This window comes from Engystomops pustulosus, chromosome 6, assembly GCF_040894005.1.
Source record: "Engystomops pustulosus chromosome 6, aEngPut4.maternal, whole genome shotgun sequence".
Taxonomy (NCBI): Eukaryota; Metazoa; Chordata; class Amphibia; order Anura; family Leptodactylidae; genus Engystomops; species Engystomops pustulosus.
In genome coordinates, this window is record NC_092416.1 from 165,505,119 (window position 1) to 165,526,801 (window position 21,683).

The following is a 21,683-nucleotide window of genomic DNA, read 5'->3' on the forward strand; positions in this document are numbered from 1 at the left end:
TTTAACCATTGTATAAATACGACACGGGATATAGGAATTAGTTGAATTTATATTTTGCAGGCTATGAGCACCGCTGCTCCCTACAGAACACCGGAAATAGACATCCTACAGTACGAATCGCCTGCCTTACGGCGTGCGCATGCGCAGCTTCCCCAGAACTGTCACTGTCAACAATTGTGCATTCCAAGCCTCGCTCTGCAGACCACAAGCCCCGCCTTTTTCCGGGGTGAACTGCGATGAGAGAAGACACGCTATTGGCTGCACGGCGACGAGGGTATCTTCCGGGCCAATGGCCTTCGCGGACGACCCCCGTCACATGACCGGAGCGGCGGGCCGGCCATCTTGCGGCGGCTGTAGATGATCCGCCCTGCGGGTTGCGGAAGCGGTGACCCGACCGGGCCTGCGGCTGCTGCTTTATTCAGGGAAGAGGAACGACTAATGCAAAACTGCAGCTGTAGAGCGCACTGCGGACGGTAAGAGACGGAATATGGTGGCGGGAAGTGTTTATACCATTACTATGAGTGCTGGCTGCTGGGCTTACTGGGGCAGGACTGCTTGTACTGGTGCTGTGGGCCCTGCCATCTCTCTACGTCATTGTCATATGTGTCAGAGTTGTTCCAGTCACTAAAGGGTTAAAGGAAATCAAAATCCATCATAAACCAGGGACATTACCACTGTCATGGTGCCTGGATCTATGAGTAATCTTCTTATATGTGTTATCTATGGCCTCCTGCCTTCTAAAATAAACTTTTAAAGTGATGCTAATTAACCAGAGGGGTTACCCTAAACCCCCTGCTCCCTCAGCACTTGTACAAGAAGTGCTCACTGCATAAGTGTTGAAGGAGCAGGGCTTAAGGATGAGACAGTGTGTTAGTTTGTAAAGCCAGAGCACAGAGGAGCTATGGTAGCCCCTCGGGCTCATTACCATAATTGTAAAAGTTGATATTAGAAGGAAGGAGGCCCTGGATAATAAATATAAGAAGATTACCGCAGTCCCGGTGCCTGGATCTCTGTGTAGTGTCCCTGGTTTATCAGGATGGATTTTCATGGAAGATTTACATGAGTTTCCCCCCACTATTTGGATGTGCTCCACATTATATAAGTTCACTGGGACAGGACGGGCTCTTCTCCTCCTTGCTGGCAGTGTGGTGGGAGTAGATGTATAGTTTGTGGTTGTCTCTGTTTACACTTGCAATTTCCGATGTTCTGTTTTGGTGGGCTGTAGCCAGAAGTGTAAATGACAGGAGGTTCAGGATAAGGCCTTGTGCACATTTCGGCTCCTGTTGGATGCATTTGTAGGGTAAATAGAACCTGCTGTCATCTACATGTGTCACTTTCGTCCTGCTGCTTTTATAGAAAATCATAACCCATCCTGATAAACCAGGGACATTACCCATAGATCCAGACACCGGGACTGTGGTAATCTCCTTATATTTGTTATCTATGGCCTCCTTCCTTCTAATATTAACTTTTATTATCCTGATAATTCAAGAGGGCTCTGGGGTTGTTGCCAGAGCCCCTTCATGCTGTTGCTTCACAGGCTTTTACACTGCACAGTGTACAGCAGGGGGTTACAGTCTGTCAAGCTACATTATTGAGGGACTCTGGTAATGCCCCTCAGGCTCATTAGCATGATATAAATAATTGATTTTAGTAGGACGGAGGCCATGGATAACAAATATAAGAAGATGACCACAGTCGCGGTGTCTGGATCTATGAGTAATGTCCTGGGTTGATCATGATGGATTTTCATTACGTTCTTCCTAATCTATTATTAATCTACTTCTGTGTTTGGTTTATCTAACCGATGTGATAAAAATGAGAATTGTGTTATAATGCGTGGACGCTCCTCTGATCACTGCCACCAGTCTGACTCTAATCTAATTTTTAATGGCAAATATCTGCAGAGAATTCAATAGTTTTTAATGTATCCGTGTCCACATCTGGGATTTTTTTTTGTTTTCTGCTCTATTAAAAGTAGTGAATGTCAGAAACCTTAGGGTCTTTTTTTTATGTATCTGAGAATTTTCTCATGTGGTTCAAAAAGCCTTCATGTGCAGTAAGTCTCGGGTAGGTAAGTGCTGCCTCACACTGCTGGGAATCATGGACTCCTAGCATCATAGTGACGTATGATACAAGGAGTCCTTGTTTCTCTGCTGTAAGCATGATTGAAGTCTTCCCTTGCTGTTCCATGGGGATGCCAGGAGTCCTCCCTGCCCTTCAGAACAACGGCGCTGAATTGTAATCATACTTCTAGTTCGGTGCTGCTGTTCTGCAGGGAAGCAGGGATTCCTTGTATCGTATGTCACTATGATGTTTGGAGTCCCATCCAATTCTCTGTGAAGCAGAGCACAGCTGCCTGGAACCAGCCTATGCCTCCGGCTATAAACCAGATAGGCAGCAGACTTTTTATTTTTTTCCCCTCCTGTTCAGATATATCCACGTTCCCCGGCCCTTGTGCTGCCGCCTTCATCTACTCTCAGCCTGTTCTCTGTAATACCATCACATGGCCACAGCAGCTCATCACATAACACGGATGACACATTGCCAAGTCACACAAGCGATTTAAAAGTGCAGAAAACACTCATAAAAATTTTTAAAAAAAACTAAACAAAAACCTGACACTGAGATCAGAGAATAAAAACTTTATTAATCAGCAGTAAAGAAAGTAGTAAAGCGGCACTCGCCAAATGCGTTTTCTCAACCTTGATTCAGCAGACCGTGACAGGCGACTAAAAACTTTATTAACCCCCACAGACTCTGAAACGGACTATTAAAAAATTAAACGGAGACCAGTGATTGGTTGTAGCAGTGACCTGAAAACGAATGAAACGTCATTATTATTTAACCCTTATGGGGGATCAGAGAACTCCTTTCATATTTTACTGTTGAAGAAGAAAGATGAAATAATAAAATAATCATGTGCCTGTCACCAGGGACCTCGTTTTCACTGAAGAAAGGTTGCAGAAGCTTATTACACCTGCAGTGCAAATCTGCCTTTTTGTCAGGATGTAAGAGTAAGTTATAACACACAATTATATTGTAATGCAAATGCTTAGAAAAGGCAGAGAGGCAGATGTGCACTGCAGGTGTCATGGGCTTTTACAATCTGTCTTTAGTGAAAAATGAGGTCCCTGGTGACAGGTTCCCTTTAAGGAGTTTTCCCATGAAAGAACATTCTCACATTTCAACCCCCTAGTGATGCTTACATAATAAATTAAACAATTTTACCGTATTTTCCGGGCCATTAGGCGCACCGGAATATAAGGCGCATCAGTCCGATGCGCCTTATATATGGAATTATTCCATATATAAGGCGCATCGGACTATAAGGCGCAGGGCAGCCGGGGGCGTGTCGGAGTTCCGGGGGCGTGTCAGAGCGGAGACGGAGCGACCGGAGAGGTGAGCGGGGAAGGGGGTCCTTTCAGGGGGGAGGATGGCAGCGGACCATACTTACATGGGTCCCTGCTACCGGAGACAGCAGATCTCCTGCGGGAACTGCAGACCACGCGGCAGAAGTTGTTCGTGCCGCGTGGTCTGCAGTTCCCGCTGGAGATCTGCTGTCTCCGGTCTCCGGTAGCGGGGACCTATGTAAGTATGGTCCGCTGCCCTGCGCCATACATAGGGCGCACCGGACTATAAGGCGCACTTTGGATTTCTAAGGAAATCCTAGGCTTTTATGTGCGCCTTATAGTCCGGAAAATACGGTACTTAGTTTTATTTTATTTAGCTCCAATCACTCAGTGATGGTTAGTGTAATATTCCAGGGGGTGAGTGGGGACTCTCTAAGCAGATACTTCATGAGATGCTGTGTGCTGACAATGTGCTTAGATTATCAGGCTACAGGATTTATGTACACTTCTGAACATTCTACTAGTATATGACACATGGAAAGAGAGATGAGACGGATCAGAGATGAGAGATCAGATCCATGAGATGTATATAACACACAGTGACACAGTCAGCTCTGTTATCTAAGTCACATCATCTTGGAATGTAAGGGAAGGGGCCGATGTAGAGAGGAGCTCAGTGCAGAGTCAGACAGGAGAACAATCTGTCCCAAACCTAGATTGATAGAGAGGTTGGAATTCATCTGTGAAATTCTGTATTGTTAATACAGGCAGTCCCCGGGTTACGTACAAGATAGGGTCCGGAGGTTTGTTCTTAAGTTGAATTTGTATGTAAGTCGAAACTGTATATTTTATAATGGAAGTTCTAGACAATTTTTTTTCTTTTGCCCCAGTGACAATTGGAGTTTCAAAATTTTTGGTGTAATTGGACCAAGAATTATCAATAAAGCTTCATTACAGACAACTTATAGCTGATAATTGCAGTCTGGGACTATAGTATTATCCAGAGAGCTTCACCAGAGGTCACAGAGGCCAAAGAGGTCCGTCTGTAACTATGGGTTGTCTGTAAGTCAGGTGTCCTTAAGTAGGGGACCGCCTGTAATAGTGAATTAGAGAATGTGTTATTTTGTTATCCTGAATACATTTAAGAATCTTGTCTCCATAGGAATACCCCTTTAAGGACACGGCCTAAAATGACCTTCAGAACAGACGCTTTTTTTTACATTTTTCCCTTCTCAAAAAATTTTTTCTTTTTAATCTGACCTGTGCATATGTTTTTTTTTTTTTTTTAATTGAAACTTTTACACAGTTCACAGTACAATATGATAAACATGGTAAAATGTATTCAGCAGTTAAGTACGATTAAGGAGACACCAAACATGTAACAAATAAAGACTCCTTCATAAGGAAGTTGCCTATGATCGCCTTGACTGAACCCTGTTCCCTCCGTCTCTCCCCTGGCACAATCGTACTTGGTCGCAGCAGTTAAGGAGTTACAACTGTACGTAACATCCGGTCTCCTGCGTCAGATCGCGCTGGTGCACTGGCAGTGTCTGCGTGATCCGAAAGACAAAATAGATCGTCCTAATGCGCCAACTGCCCGCTTATTAGTCAATCACATAAAGGGGACCTGTCCCCAGGAACCTCAATGTTACTAGAGACTGGATACAGAAGCTCATTACACCTGCAGTGCAAATATGTCTTTCTGCTTTCTCTAATCATCTGCAGTACAGTATAATTGTGTTAGAACTTTCCTGGCTTCCTGACAATCCTCTGTGAAGTCCCAGGGATTGGCTCTGGTTTGGAGGCATTTCAGAAAACAATACGTGACTTGTATTGGCAGCTCTCGGCCCCCACCTTTATGCTCCTGTACAGCTCCTCCCTCCTGCTCTTTCACACAGCCCCGTCAGCTGACATCAGTGGGAGAAAAGGGAGATGTATGTTTCTCTCTCCGGAACTTTGGCACCTAGAAACACAGTTCTGGTGTCATGTTAAAGCTAATCCTCCACTTTAATATTTTATCAATATTGTGTTTATCTTCAGTACTGTTCTCGATCTCCGGTGTTTACATATAGTCACTCTTAGGCCACACTCACACGACTGTATGGCGGCAAGCTTGCCGACGTGCATACGTCCCCCATGGACGGCAATAGCCACACCGCTCCGTACCCGGGGAAAAGATAGGACATGTCCCATATGCTGTGGATTGCTATGGAGAGGGGAGGAGTCACCTCTTCTCCATTGGACCGCGCCGTAGCTGGGTGGGCATATGTTTGTGTAAATTCAGCCTTAAAGTTACAGTCAGGAATCAAGTTCTGTATTGGAAAATCACATTTTTTTACTGTAACTATAACAGTGGATATATCCGGTTCTGCTTCACTTAGAAAAGCAATCTACGTCCTTGTAATGTGTGCGATACCAGTGAGTTTCCATAGAGCATAGTACAAGCAGGGAGGGGGGGGGGGGGGACGATATGCTGGGCGAGGGGCTGTTATATAAATTTAAAAAGGAAACGCAGAGGAGCGCTTTACCAACGTTGTGGGGCGGGGGCGCTCGGAGGACTGTAAGATAATATTCCGTAAAACCTTTTTTTTTTTTTAATTTAGTTTTTTTTTTGGCATAAAAAGCAGATTAAGCATTGCTTTTTGCGGGGGTTAACCATTTAAATGACCTGGCGATGCCATCTTGGTCTTGATGGCTGCAAAATCAATAGGCAAATCCCCATCTACTACAGTAGTATTGCACTATATATTTGGATATATTTGACTTTATACAACCAATTTACATCTCACTTCAAAGTTTATTTTCTGGATGATGCCACCAAGCTGGGACATGAAAGACGCATAAACCAGAAGGTGTTACGCTGTTTGACAGTGTATTGGTAGTGGTTTATTAGGCCTATTGCTGAAGACGGGTTCCCTTTAAAAATCATCACTAGGAAGTGCAAACCTTCCTACAACTGTCTACACAGAAAATTTAAAAAGTTCTGAAATTTGAAAGTGAAAAATATGAATGTTAAAACGCAGGGCTCTGTCCTTGAGGGGGTTAAGGGGGAAACCAGTCAAAAAGTTGTGTTTCAGTAAAACCTCTTTTGAAGTAGTAGAATATAAGGAAACTCTATCAGCCTGGTATCTCCAATTGACAAAGTAAATAAATTGAAATTTCAAAAGTAACACAAAAATGGGGAATCTGCAGGCTCCCTCCCCCAAGCCCCACCCAACCAAAAAGTTCCTCTCCTCCACATTTTTATATCTTTTCAAATGGCACCTTAATAAAACAATACAGCTTGTCCTACAGAAAACAAGCCCTCATATTGCTCTTTTTACAAAAATGTAAAAGTTGTGGCTCTGGGCCGGCAGGGAATTAAAAAAAAATAATTGGAAAGCTTGTAGTGCGTCCTTTGTGGTCTGTGCGCTGCTGTCTTGTACGTTATTACGTCTGTTTGGAGCCTTGGTGTAAATGTTTGTCAGTGCTTTCTTGCTGTGTCTGGAGTATTTATCCTGCACCTGTCATCCTAAATCTTCTATGTAAACACTCAACATCCTGTTCTAAAATTTTATTGGACTGCAGACAAAGTTTCCTGTTCGGGGGGTTGTCCTTCTGCTGGGACCCCTGTATGTGTAGTGAGCAGGTGGACACACTAGTATTAGCTACCCCATAATCGTAGGATATCCTCTACCCACTTGTCCTCTAACATTTCCTAACAAGGCAGGCAGCATGTTATAGAGCAGGTGGAGCTGAGTAGAGTGTACATAGTGTCCTATCTGCAGGCAGCATGTTATAGAGCAGGAGGAGATGAGCAGATTGTACATAGTGTCCTATCTGCAGGCAGTATGTTATAGAGCAGGAGGTGCTGAGCAGATTGTACATAGTGTCCTATGTGCAGGCAGCATGTTATAGAGCAGGAGGAGATGAGCAGATTGTACATAGTGTCCTATCTGCAGGCATCATGTTATAGAGCAGGAGGAGCTGAGCAGATTGTACATAGTGTCCTATCTGCAGGCATCATGTTATAGAGCAGGAGGAGCTGAGCAGATTGTACATAGTGTCCTATCTGCAGGCATCATGTTATAGAGCAGGAGGAGCTGAGCAGATTGTACATAGTGTCCTATCTGCAGGCATCATGTTATAGCGCAGGAGGAGCTGAGCAGATTGTACATAGTGTCCTATCTGCAGGCAGCATGTTATAGAGCAGGAGGGGCTGAGCAGATTATACATAGTGTCCTATCTGCAGGCAGAATGTTTATAGAGCAGGAGGTGCTGAGCAGATTGTACATAGTGTCCTATCTGCAGGCAGCATGTTATAGAGCAGGAGGTGCTGAGCAGATTGTACATAGTGTCCTATCTGCAGGCATCATGTTATAGAGCAGGAGGAGCTGAGCAGATTGTACATAGTGTCCTATCTGCAGGCATCATGTTATAGAGCAGGAGGAGCTGAGCAGATTGTACATAGTGTCCTATCTGCAGGCATCATGTTATAGCGCAGGAGGAGCTGAGCAGATTGTACATAGTGTCCTATCTGCAGGCAGCATGTTATAGAGCAGGAGGGGCTGAGCAGATTATACATAGTGTCCTATCTGCAGGCAGAATGTTTATAGAGCAGGAGGTGCTGAGCAGATTATACATAGTGCCCTGTCTGCAGGCAGCATGTTATAGAGCAGGAGGAGCTGAGCAGATTGTACATAGTGCCCTGTCTGCAGGCATCATGTTATAGAGCAGGAGGAGCTGAGCAGATTGTACATAGTGCCCTGTCTGCAGGCAGCATGTTATAGAGCAGGAGGTGCTGAGCAGATTGTATATAGTGTCCTATCTGCAGGCATCATGTTATAGAGCAGGAGTAGCTGAGCAGATTGTACATAGTGTCCTGTCTGCAGGCAGCATGTTATAGAGCAGGAGGAGCTGAGCAGATTGTACATAGTGCCCTGTCTGCAGGCAGCATGTTATAGAGCAGGAGGAGCTGAGCAGATTGTACATAGTGTCCTATCTGCAGGCAGCGTATTGTGTGTAATTTCACAAATGCAGAACTGAATTGAACGTGGATTCTCCCTGACAGATGTTATTTTTTCTCCTTCCTGCAGGCAGTGGGATTAGTTTCGGGGTCATCATGTACTCGGAGTGGCGGACGCTGCACCTTGTAATAAAGAATGACCAGGGTCACACCAGTGTCCTGCACAGCTATCCCGAAAATGTGGGCCGAGACGTTGCGAATGCCGTGGTGCGTCCGCTGGGACAGGCGCTCAATTCCTCCTCCACTGCTGGAAGTGAGAGTATACTGAAAACTGATAAACAGGTAAGAAAAGCTGGAGGGTGTATGGGGTGTCCCCCCGCCTACACGCAGGGTCATGTACAGTCACTGCTGTGTGATGACTTGTCAGTGATGGGATATTCCCAGAATTATTGGGTTATCCCATTCCATTAATATTGTACATCCGACTTCCTAATCCTCTGTAAATAACTAGCCCCTTGTGTCTGCACATTCCAGGTGAAATGGACCATGGAGGTGATCTGTTATGGCCTCACGTTGCCACTAGAGGGAGACACTGTGAAATACTGCGTGGATGTGTACACAGACTGGATCATGGCGCTCGTGTCGCCGAAAGACTCCATCCCCCAACCTGTCGTCCGGGAACCTAACAAGTACATCCAGGTCATCCTCAAGCACCTGCAGAACGTCTTTGTACCCAGGTGAGAGCACGAACAAACCTATGGAAATTGCATGATCCGTGTAATAGTCACACACATTTATATGGCATATAGCCTCAATGTATGTGCAACCTTTTCTTAAAGGGAACCTGTCGCCAAATTTACCCCATCACATTTTTCACCCCCTCAAGAAGGGGAAGACATGGCCTTTCTAGAATTTCCTTTTTGTGAAATATTTAAAGGACACCTGTCATCAGGTCTGTCACTATTTCTGTCACCTCTACCTGTTGGAGAAGCTCACAAGGATCCCATCCCAGCCTTTATCTAGTCAATTCATACATTAATCATTGTAAAATCATCTATTCTTTATCATGTAAATGAGGCTGGTCACATGGTCAGAGGCAGTGATGTCACCCCTGTTCCCCCTCCCCTCTCCTCCCCTGCTCATGTCTGTGTGTAATGTATAGTAAAGCATTGCTAGTGTGTGTGCTGCATCTGCTGACATGCTGCATCCCCCTAATATACAGGTGAGAGACACAGACATCAGCTACACATGAATCTGACATGTTCTGCTGTAACATGGCTGCCTGGAGCTGCTGTATCTCTCCTATACACACATACACATGCACACACAGGCTGCAGGGGGCGTGGCCACCAGCACCAGGAAGCACATCATTATACAGGCTGTCAGTCATGCACTGGGGGTGTGGCTGTGCCTCCCACTCATGAATAACGTGGACAGCTTGAATATGCTAATGCTTCATTGGACATTTCACAGGTCATTTGCATACAGCTTTAGGACCTCATTGCTTAGGTTTACAGGCATGTAGAGGTACAATGAAGGGATAGAGGCAATGCTCTCTAATGGCAGTTTATGAAAATATATTTAGTTTAGGGGGGTTATTTTGCCTGACGGGTTCTCTTTAAAAATGAGCAGAGGAGAGTCATGTTTTTGCCTGAGAGGAGTCAAGTTTCTAGGCCGCAGGGGGAGGTTTCCCTCAGATGCCCCATCTTTAATTTTATAGTATTTAGAAACATATTAAAAATAAGAATCTCATCTTTTCAGACCTTTAGAAATACAGACAATATAAGACATAGTTGAGAGCTCCAGATAAACATTCAATTCCTGAGTTTTTTTTTTTTTTTTTTGGTATCTGTAGTTCATAGAACCACAAATGTACAATGAGATTCTTTTATGTGATGCCAGCGGCATGTTTCTAAGTGCTATAGGCTTGAAGATAGGGTGTCTGAAATGACCCTTCCCTTCTGCGGCCTCTAAACTTGACTCATCGAAATGTGACTCTTCCTTCTCATTTGCATATGACTTTGGAAATTATTTTTTATTGCTAAACGGGTGAGGGAATTCTAGAAAGGACATTTTATACCCAATTTCATGGGACTGCTAGTTTACTGTTAAATCTGCTGATGGGTTCTCTTTTTAAATGTGCCGATTTATGTGTGTGTATAATATAATATTATTATTATTATTATTATGTATAAAATAAAAATATATCTAAATATATAAATATATTTTACACATGATATACAATATGGTAATGTAAGATATATTTTATACTATACACACATATCACATGCATACATACACATATTTAATATACTACAATATTTGTAGTATATGTACATGTCATGGGGTACAGTAAGTAGGAGCCCATCTGTAGTGATGTAGATAAGATGTCTGCTGTACAGGAGGCAGAACAATGAGAGAGGAGAAAGGATACGAGCCATTAGCAGACTCTCTGCTCCTGCCGGCAGGAATTCCTGTCTGTTCCTGGGCAAGAACATTTCCATTTTATGAGATCAGAAGATTCTGCACTTTGAAAAGAAGGAAATATTTTTAGATGTACAAAAACACAAGAAAGGAAATAAATCCTTGCTGCTGTTGCATGTAAAGGTATAGGACGTGTGTTCTCTGTATGACTTGTGTGGACCATGTTAGTACAGTATTTATTGCGTTAGATTTCTCCCCCCCCCCCCCACAAGACTTGGATAAATGATCCTGGCCACGGAAGCGATCACATTGCCCTAAGATGCCATGTCCCATTCTACTATCGTTAATTTGATGTAAAGGACATTTTATGCAGATCTGAGTTTCTAATTGGGTCTTTGGGGACATCCCTGTATGTATGGACACTCACATTCCCAGGTCGTGGGCCACTGAATATTCAGAAATGGAGAATATTTAGTAGAGAGGTTATAGGGCAGAGGGTGTAATGGGCATGTCAGAGGGTGAAGGTGAAGACCCTCGCGTATAGCGCACAGGTCAGGGGGAGGCCAAAATATCACAGCACAGATCAGATATTACATGAATCCAGTATGGAGGATGCCCTATCCACAGGGCTTAACTTGCTGATTGATGGGGGGTCTCTGTGATGGAACCCCCACAGATCAATAGAACGGAGAGGTCTGATGAAACCCGTCGCACCCCTTGTAGCACCAGAGCAGCCGATCGGGCATGCACAGGCTGCCCAGTTCATCTCTGGAGATTCCCAAGCGCCGGACACCGCAATCTCAGTCTGCTCCATAGATGAATGGGGAAGCCTGCGGCAGGGCTATATCGGACCCCGTACTTGTCATCTGTGGGGGTCCCTTCACTGAGAACCCCACCGATCAGCAAGTTAGACCTTACCCTGTGAATAGGTCCTAACTTGCTTTGTGGGAAAACCCCCTTTAATATTTTGCAGACCCGTTTGCTGCAGTTGTGTTCTTTATCAATTTTTATAGGGATGCTTCACTTTTGAGGTTTATATTCCCATTTTATTGCTAAGTTATTCTATCATCAGACCCTTTGACCCCCAACTAACCCTGAAAATAACAGGGCTCACCATGTAGGTTAGAGTTGTAGAAGACGGACCCCCATGGATCACATAGTGATGACTAGGCCTGCATGGGGTGAGCAGATATTGTGCTGCTCTGTATATATTAATGTGTCAGTACTTTATCTATCGCTCACATACAGAAATGTCAGGGTATATGGGATTAGTGGGGGGAGGGGGGCTTGTTCATCAGTCCATACGTTTGGCTCTTCACTGCGTGGAAATGGCCCGAACACTTTAGACTGAGAGATGAGTGGAAAACCGGAGTCTTCCTCCGCTGCCTGGTAAAGTAATAACAGTTTGGAATAGGATTATAGCTCTCAGCTCCTGGCGCCCGATACATTATCCAGAGGAATATAAACTGTTTATACCCCAGGGGATTATTGTGGAAAGAAGCAGAGAGCTGACATGTCTAACCTCAGGGTAGCCCTTGCCACAGCCCCAAGTTTTTTACTTATTTTTTGTACATTTATATCAAAAATGTTGAAACTGATAGGTTGTTTGAAAAAAAGTAATTCACATCCTGTCTTTTGGCTTTCCCGCAGGCAAGAACAGATAGGCAACCAGATCCGACTGTGCCTGCAGGTCTTGCGTTCTGTCCAGAAGCTGGCCCGAGATTCTACCAGCATGGCCCGGGAAACCTGGGAAGTGCTCCTGCTTTTCCTTCTACAGATCAATGACACTCTTCTCGCTGCCCCAACAGTCTCAGGTCAGTCATGGCACCATCGTACCATGTACTACACACTGCCCAAGCCTGGGATACTGTGTCTCCAAGGTCCTTTCAAAGTTATGCAATCGTTAGGAATTGTTACCTGTCCTTTAATCCCCTGTTTCTACAATGACTTTTGACACCCCCCCCCCCCCCCTCCCATTTAAAGGGAATCTGTCACCACATTTTTCACAAATACAGCTAATGACAGCCTCCATGGACTTCTTCTCGTTCCTCCATGGAGGCTGCTGTGATCACATGCATACATGGGGTAAATTTTGCAAATGTTAGTGGGTAAAGGACTTTAGATGACATCATCCTGGTCACATGACATAAAGTGCTGAATGACGAGGAGGCACGGGGACGAGTAGAAGTGAATGAGGACGGGAGGACACGTCCCTCTGTCTTGCTTAGGATCTGACTGTAGGCCAGGTGAGATGATAAAGTTGATTTTAAGGGTATGTGAGAGAAACAATTTGTAGCCAAATGTGGCATTTGGTTAATTGTGCTCTATAGGAACCTGTCACTAGTTGTATTTTGGAAAAATGTGGTGACAGGTACCTTTTTAATACCATAACGTAAAGATGATTATACCTATGACTTTGTTTTTAATCCTCCTTTATTTATTCATCCAGGAGGAATTGCAGAAAGTTTGGCTGACAAACTGATTGGAGTTCTGTTTGAAGTCTGGCTCTTGGCCTGTACCCGCTGCTTCCCAACCCCACCCTACTGGAAGACGGCCAAAGAAATGGTGGCTAACTGGAGACACCACCCAGCGGTGGTAGAACAGTGGAGTAAAGCCATCTGTGCCCTCACATCTAGGTGTGGAAGAGTATGATGTCAAAATTTTGGTACACGTCGAATTTTTGCAGGATTCTTTTCAGGCAGTAACAAAATTGTTTAAATGGCCTGTCCGAGACTAATTAAAAAAAAAAAAGGGTGGCTGGGAGTAGACTACTGCTTGCCTTGTCCGGTGCTCCTGGTGTCCTGCACCGCACTCTCTCCGTGCCGGGCAGCTTATGGCCCTCTGGGCAAACCCACCCGATCACCGCACCAGTGCTGTATCAGGTGTTGGGGCATGGTGACGGGTGGGCTTCTGTGCACCTGTAAACTGGTACGGCATGGAGAGAGCCTGGCACGAGACAACGGAAGCTCCAGAGGAAGTAAGTACTAGGTGTTTTTTTTTTTTTTTTTTTTTTTTATGCAGCCCCCTACCCCCGAAAGCCTACCATTTGATTTCATGCATTATGAAGCAAACTTACATTAAGAATGCTGCAGCTACACTGATGCAGCATCATATCTGTGCTGAGTGGTTTTGCTGAAAAAAACTATTATAAAATTCAGGACCTTGGGAAAAGCTGGATCCACATTACACAAGCTTTCTGAACAGCCAAGACAGGACTAATCAACCTTAGCTGGATCACTCATACACAGCAGCTGGGGGATGATGCAGCAATTGATTATTCTGCCTGCCAGGGAGAACGGTGATTACATCATCCTCTGGTGCAGTGCTTAACTAATGTGAAAGGAAAAGTGCCGACCCCCAGCACAGAAGCATGAGAGCTTCATTATCTTCATTTTATAATTGTTTTTATATCAAAACCACTCGGCACAGGGATTAACCAAGATATGATCCTGCATCAGTGTCGCTACAGCATTCTCAAGGTATGTTTGTTTCATAAAGCATCAAATCAAATGATAGGTTTCCTTTAAGTTGCTCTCGGACAACCCCTTTTAATGTTGCTGCATTGTATGGGAGAAATTGTTAAAATGACATCACTTCCTGTTATTGCATCTTCTTCTGACTTCCTGCTGTGATGCTATTGGCTGAAGCTTCACCTCTTTCTGTTCTGCTCCGCTGCATGATCTCAGTTTCTAATCTAAACACATTAAACGGTGCAGCCTTAGGATAGGTCATTAATATGAGGTTTGTGTGAATCATCACCAGCCACCCCCTCCGATCAGCTGAAAGTACTTGCACAATGGGGAGCTACAGTTGTATGCATGTATGTTTGATAATTCATCGTTCTGTAAATTGTTACTTCTAGGTTGTTGCGGTTCACCTATGGGCCTTCATTTCCCCCCTTCAAAGTTCCGGAAGAAGATGCCAGTTTGATCCCTGCCGAAATGGATAATGAATGTGTGACCCAAACCTGGTTCCGATTTCTCCACATGTTGAGGTGCGTAGATGGTTAAAAGGATGATCAACTTCATAAATTTACACATAGCATAGAATGTGGAGTCAAAGTCTCTCCTTGCCAATTAAGGCGGCCTTGCAAGCATGCGGAGACTTATAGCCATTGACACTCCACTGGTGGTTTCTGGGAAATATGCAACAAGGAAAACATTGCCTCTTAGTACCTTGTAAAGGCAGCCCCCTTTACACCACGCATGACTTTCAGAAAGCCTAATGATATGATGCAGGATTAAAGAAAACTAGAACATCTATTTCAGAAGGAACAGTGCAGTTTTGATGTCTTTGCATATCGTCAGTACAGTGTAGGAAAGTTGTTTAGCTGGGTGAGAAGCTTTTGACCGGACACTTGATAGAGGCACGTCTAGTCCCCTTCTATTACATGGAGAGATTCCAGCCCCCCAGTCTTGATCATTGGCGTCTGAGAGAATTTACATTTTAAAAGAAAACCAATATAGATCTGGCGACGCAGCTTCATAATTATTCCGTTAAATTAACTAATTTTTCCTATTTTTGGCTTGGTGCACACTGGGACACATGGCCACATTATGAAGCATCTAGACCAGCGGTGGCGAACCTATGGCACTGGTGCCAGAGATGTCACTCGGAGGCCTCTCAGTGGGCACACAGGCTGTCTCCCGGGCACAGAGTTTGCCAGACATGGCATCTTCCTGCAGTCTCAGGCAGTCCAAGTAGTGCCCTGCTATTTTAAAGTGACCCATCCTGTGCTGCTTGGTCCTGTCCGAAGAGTGAAAAGGTGTGTACAGGGTCGGATTGGTGCTCAAAGATTCTGGTAGCAATAAGTTTGTTGCTGCCTAAATTGCTGTGTTGGCACTTTGGGAAAAGCTAGTGTGTTTTTTGGGTCTCATTTTGGGCACTCGATCTCTAAAAGGTTTGCCATCTAGACCAATGATGGTGAAACATTTAGAAACCGAGTGCCCAAACTGCAACAAAAACCCACTTATTTAACGCAATTCAAGTAGTAATTTATTGCTCCCTGTTCTTTCATCACTTTGAATTGTATCAGCATCATGAGGACACCAATACAGTAGAAAGGTGGAGATGATTTGATCATTGTGGCTTTCCTCCTGAGATGAAAGAATTGTCAGGGCCGGAGCAGGAGCACCAATGATGATCCACATCTGTCCACACCTTCCTGTTTTTCCTGTAGTTCCAGGCAGTGCTGTTGCTATAAAATAACACTGGACACAGCAAGTCCTGGGCTGTGTGGGACTGCAGGAAGATGCCTTGAATCCTCTCTGACAGCCTGGGTGCCCACAGAGAGGGCTTTGAGTGTCACCTCTGGCACCTGTGCCATAGGTTTGCCACCATGGATTTAGAGTAAAGGTGGTGTACGGAGAGGGTCACATAATAATGGTATTATTAAAGCAAACTTATGGAATCTGAATAAACAATATGCAGTAGTTCAATGAAAAGACTTGTTTTATATGTAGCAAAGATTGGACCTTGCATCTGGGGTTTCCCCTGTTCCTCCTCATAAACTAGTCCAATGCTCGGTGCTGTGTTTCTGAATCCATGGGACCCATCAACCTTTCCTAATAATCTAGTTTTGCCCTTCTTCTCTCCAGTAATCCTGTGGATCTCAGCAATCCAAGTATAATCGGCACAACTCCAAAGTTTCAAGAACAGTTTCTCAATGTGAGCGGAGTTCCCAGCCAGGAACTGAACCAGTACTCCTGCCTCAAACAGCTGCCTCAGATCTTCTTCCGTGCCATGCGAGGGGTCAGCTGTCTGGTGGACGCCTTTCTAGGTAATGCTTTCGTCTTCGCTATATCCTACACCCGTGAGACTGATGCCCGGACTACATGCAGAACCTCCTAATTTATTTCAAGGTGTCAACATGGCAATTCAAACAGTAACATACTGGTCTCTGCTCTGTCACAAGATTCAATCAGTATACCAATACGGTAAAAGGGAGGAGAAATTCAGACCATCATTACACAGTCCCCAGTCCACACCACCTCGCTCCTCCTGAAGTCCCAGGCAGCCAAGGATGACTGCTTTAAAATGGCGCTGAACACAGCACCTCCTAGGCTGCTGGGGGTGCCTTTTAGTCCTGTCTGGTGAACTCTAGTGGGGGATGGCCTGGGTGCCCACAGAAAGGGCTGCCTTTGGCTACCCATGTTACATGTCCACCACCTCCATCCATCCTATACAGCGTACGTGTGAGATTTGTTTTGAATGTTTGCCAAACCATCACAACCTCCACAAAGGGACATGTTTGCGCTCCTATGGATGGTAGCATTTGTATTTTCCTATTTTAATAAGAATTCCCCACCACAACATCCATTTATGACCGTGCAGTCCTCCATAATGGGAAACCCTTCCCATTCATATCTGGGCAGCAAATTTGACAACTTATTCTTTACCCCAATTCTATTGCAACAGACTTCACGCGGGATAGCTGATGCTACATCATATCTGGAGATAGCCCAGCACTCTGTAGCCCCACACTGTATTTGGCTTCTCTCATGTAATCATATTGTCTGGGATGGAGAATTGGTTCACCTGAAAAACTTTCCCATCGACAAGCACTTCATAAAATTTGGACAGACTTTAAACCTTGTGAAGAACATTCCCACGACTGTGAAAGTATTGGGTAGCTATAATAATTCCTTTACCTTCACAGCTATGAGAATATCTCGGGCATATTTGGCACTTTCTTCTAAAAACAGAGCCACCCCTGACCATGGGTAATGTGTGCTATTGCATCTCAACTGTATAGAGATGAATGGAGGATGGATGGTGTGCTGGCACACACCGTGGTCAGAGGTGGCGCTGTTTTTTGAAAAAAGCCATTTTTTTCAACCCCTTTAACGAAATCTACCATAGATAAACCCGGGACACTTGCTCATAGATCCAGGCACCGTGACCGTGGTAATATTCTTATATTGCTTATCCATGGCCTCCTTCCTACTAAAATCGGTGTGATAAATTATGCTAATTAGTTTGAAGGGCTTTGGTGTGTTCTCATAGCCCCTCCGTGCTGCAACTTCAGGCTGTTACACTATGGTTGAGAACTCTGCCCACGAAGTGCTGCAGAGAGATTACGTCAGAGGGTGAGGGAAAGTGCTAAGGGGGAGGGGAACAGCATTTGTATCTTCAGCACTGTAAGGCTCTGGTAACACCCCCATAGCCCTTCAGGCTTATTAACATAATTTTAAGAGGCCAATGATAACGGATATGAGACGATTACCACAGTCCCGGTGCCTGGATCTATGAGTAATGTCCCTGGTTTATCCTGATGGATTTTCATAGTCTATTTCCTCTTAAGATCTACTAAGCTCAGGTTGCAGCAATTTGTGTTCCGGGAACTCCAGTGGTCAGATCTCGTTATAACTGTTTATGATGATAATTTTTTGAGTTGTCCAGGTTCATTGGCTGCTGAATGTGTTTTTTGTTTCTTATCCCCTGTAGGAAATGTCATTTTTCCCATTAATAACAGTGGTTTCTTCTTCAGGAGTTGCAGTCTTTAAGAACATTGGGTTGAAAACATTACCAAAATATGGTATCCCAACTTCAGTAATTACTTGTGCTTAGTCTGGTCCCTAGAATCTGGTATTGGTGTGGAATAACTAGTGATTTGGGCTAGTAATACTAATCACAATGTTACCGGGCTCTACGTATCATTGTTTGTGTCAGGACTCGTAAGACTGGCATCAGGCGGAGATCACACGTCCAGGATTTGTCGCAAATAAAATCCAACATTGAATAAATATAAATAATAATAAAGCTCCTTCTGAAAAATCTTAGGACTCACCTGTACAGCCTAAGGCTACATCCACACTGCCGCATAGGGGGCATATATACGGGCCGATATACATCCCCCATAGACAGCAATGGGGCGCACGGTGTCCCACGGGAGCGGTACGGTGCTGCACCGTACCGCTCCGTACCCCGGAAAAAGACATGTCCTATCTTTTCCCGTATTACGGCGCCAAACATCCCTATGGAGAGGAGCTGCCGTGCTACGGTGCGGGGGGCAACGGCAGTGTGAATCTAGCCTATATTTAATACATCTAAAACAAATTCCTCTTTGTGAAGTAGCAGCTGTGATTGACACACACCTAAATCTGTAACGCTGGTTGCTGGAAGATTTTATTTTCAGATTCAGGACATCCCCTTTAACTTTGTTAAAGGGGATGTCCAGTATAAACGAACAGCTGTTTAACCCCTCCGTTCCAGCGCTGTTCACCACTGCCCTGCTGCTCCCCATCACACAAAACTGAATGCAGTTACATTTAACGTTTTAACACAATGTTGACAAAATTTGTTTTTTTGGGGTTTTTTCCCACTTAAAACTTAAACCTGACTCTTTCTCTTAGGTCGAGTATGAAATGTCGCTTCTAGAATTCCCTCTTTTTTTATATGAAAACTCACCTATTTACCAATAATTTCTAAAGACATGTGATGCTGAGCAGAGAAGAGTCATTTGCATGAGATGAGTCACTTCATATACCCCAAAAATGACAAGTATTTTGGCACTTGCAGCAAGAAATGGGTGCATCCTTCAGAAGGTTTGACCAAACTGTCTTCTCATCCAGATCAATAAAATTGCAAACTAAAGTTGCTTGAGGAGTTACTTCATACACCCCTATCTGCAGTTCTATATTACTTTTAATAGAACACCAAAAATCGGGTTTCTAAGAATGCATGGGGATCCGTATGAAGAGTTCTCTGGGAATCTGTTGTTAGATTTTGTGAAAACCTGATGACAGGTTCTCTTTAAAAAAAAAAAAAAAAAAAAACCCTGATCCCAGAAAACCCCTTTTAAGAATCAAGTAATCCTGAAAAATCATTTCAGATGGTCCAACCATGCAAAATCAATTCTACCTGCCCCTCGTATATGGGATACGCTCTAGTCAAAGCTAATTCATTGAATAATCATGGTGGGGCCTAAAGGGAGGAGCAGGACTCATTATCATTGCTCCTCCCACCAGGCCCTGCACAAGGTATGATCCAATGAATCATCTGTGACTGGAGTGTTCCTTTAAGACTTAATACATCAGCTGGATCAGTGTTTAAGTCTTAAAGGAGCGCTCCAGTCACAGCTGATTCATTGAATTATACCTTGTGCAGGGCCTGGAGGGAGGAGCAATGATAATGAGTCCTGCTCCTCCCTTCAGGCCCCGCACTATGTATTATTTAATGAATTGGCTTTAAGTGGAGCGTTCCTTTAATATACAGCAATTGGATCAGTGTTTAAGTCTTAACTCTTTAAGGACTTGTATATTACTTTCCCTACAAACTCTGCAACCACTACATTTCCAGACATTTCCTTTAAGATAGTTTCCAGTGTTACACAGAGCTGACACAAACAATGACGATGATATTGTAGGATAACTTGCTCTACTCCTTCAAGGAAAAACCTAAGACTGATTTACAAAGGGCCCCAATCATACAGCATGTTTTCCTTCTGCATAAGCCCCAAATTTGTCAAAATGATCTGGTGCCTCTGGTGATGGAGAAATTGTATAACGTAACAGATCGATGAATAAGCTTCTGCCATGTCTTGTCTGATCACGTGATTAGTAGCGGATATCAGTTTAGTTGTAGCGAGTTCTTAATAAAGTCCTACGCTACAAGTACACTGACTTCAAAGGGGGATGATAAATGTGTAGGCTATGGGCACCTATTGTTACTGCATGGAAAAATAAGACGCTTCAACGTGTTGCCGTACAGTCTGTGCAGCGCCTTCACCTAGCTGTCTGTCCAGCTGAGATGGAAATGCTCCTGGCCTGATCACACTGTATTTCCATAGCACAGATGTTGTTGGCCTATGAAGCGATGACATTGATGGCATATAACTAGTGATTGGTGTGAGATAGTGTCTGCTATTACAGCTCAGGCCCATGTAGTAGAGTGGAGCTGAGCTGCCGTATTAGACACCTCGATGGAAGAAGGACCACCCGGCACTGGGGTCCTGACTATCGAGAGGGAGCTAAATTTCTGTTCTGTTGCTGCGATGCAGAGACCCTGTATACAGAACATAGCAGAGCCATGTAAATACTGGGGTTGTTTGCGGCAGTCTCCTAATACTGAGGTTTATATGGGATTTTCCCATCTCGTCTGCACTGAATTAGAATTGTGACCTTAGGGCACGACCACATAGAGGAGCAGCTACCAAATCCTATCCTCCAGGTGGGGTTCAGCCATTATCTATAATATCAAATGGCTTCTGGGCATCATGGGCAGGCCATAGCCTTTAGAAGATCTTCTACTACTGGTAGAAGTGATGTGGTTTTGGGGGGGTATTGGTGCAAATCTTTGCCAATCCACAAGGATTGTGTTACCACACCACCAAATGCTACCGTGTTATTTTATAAGCATTTGCATAACAATATAATTGTGTGTTATAACTTATCTTGCACCCTGACAGAATCCTCTGTGTAGTCCCAGGGGTTGGGCTTTGGTTTGAATGCATTTAAAAAAAAAAAACATGTGACACATTATTCTCCATTCAGCATTTGTGTCCTCATCTTGCATCCGCAGCCAGAGTGCCAAATGGTGGTGTGATTAATTGGCAGACAACTTAGCTCTGTGACGGGGATTAGAGCCCCTGAGGCTCATTTGCCTAATTTTGAGACTATTTTCTCAAAAACTAAGATTTTAGAAGCAGAAAGGTGAATGGATCTTGTTTCAGGAGGCGCACGCCAGCGTGCAAGTGGGCTTGGCTTAGAAGCACTGTGTCCGGGTATTAGATTTCCCTCAATACTATGTGTCCCAAGCAGAAGGATCCTCAGATCATCCATATGAGATCTTATGAGACCACCTCTTTAAGCTTGGGTTAACAGTAAAAACACAATCATGGTTGGTCCTTACATCTTGGATTACAGTGTGACCCTTTGGGACCATTTTTTAATTTTAATCCTAATTATTGTTTAAGTCAATGTTTGTATTAGTTTTAATTGATATGAAATAAAAAAAACTTA

The 21,683-nt window shown here is 44.2% G+C and overlaps 1 protein-coding gene across 5 annotated transcripts in view; it reads left to right on the forward strand.

Annotated features, from left to right (window-relative positions):
* Positions 1-237: 237 nt before the first annotated feature.
* Positions 238-21,683, forward strand: part of RALGAPB (Ral GTPase activating protein non-catalytic subunit beta) — a 46,138-nt gene continuing 24,692 nt past the window's right edge. For 2 of the 5 annotated variants that reach the window (XM_072112213.1, XM_072112214.1), the window contains exons 1-7: positions 238-473; positions 8,429-8,640; positions 8,833-9,035; positions 12,373-12,536; positions 13,172-13,358; positions 14,585-14,716; positions 16,320-16,501. In XM_072112213.1, the coding sequence (XP_071968314.1) occupies positions 8,455-8,640; positions 8,833-9,035; positions 12,373-12,536; positions 13,172-13,358; positions 14,585-14,716; positions 16,320-16,501 (1,054 nt within the window). In that variant the 5' untranslated portion in view covers positions 238-473; positions 8,429-8,454. The remainder of the gene's footprint in view (positions 474-8,428; positions 8,641-8,832; positions 9,036-12,372; positions 12,537-13,171; positions 13,359-14,584; positions 14,717-16,319; positions 16,502-21,683) is intronic. The other 3 variants (XM_072112212.1, XM_072112216.1, XM_072112215.1) reach the window with 2 other exon arrangements.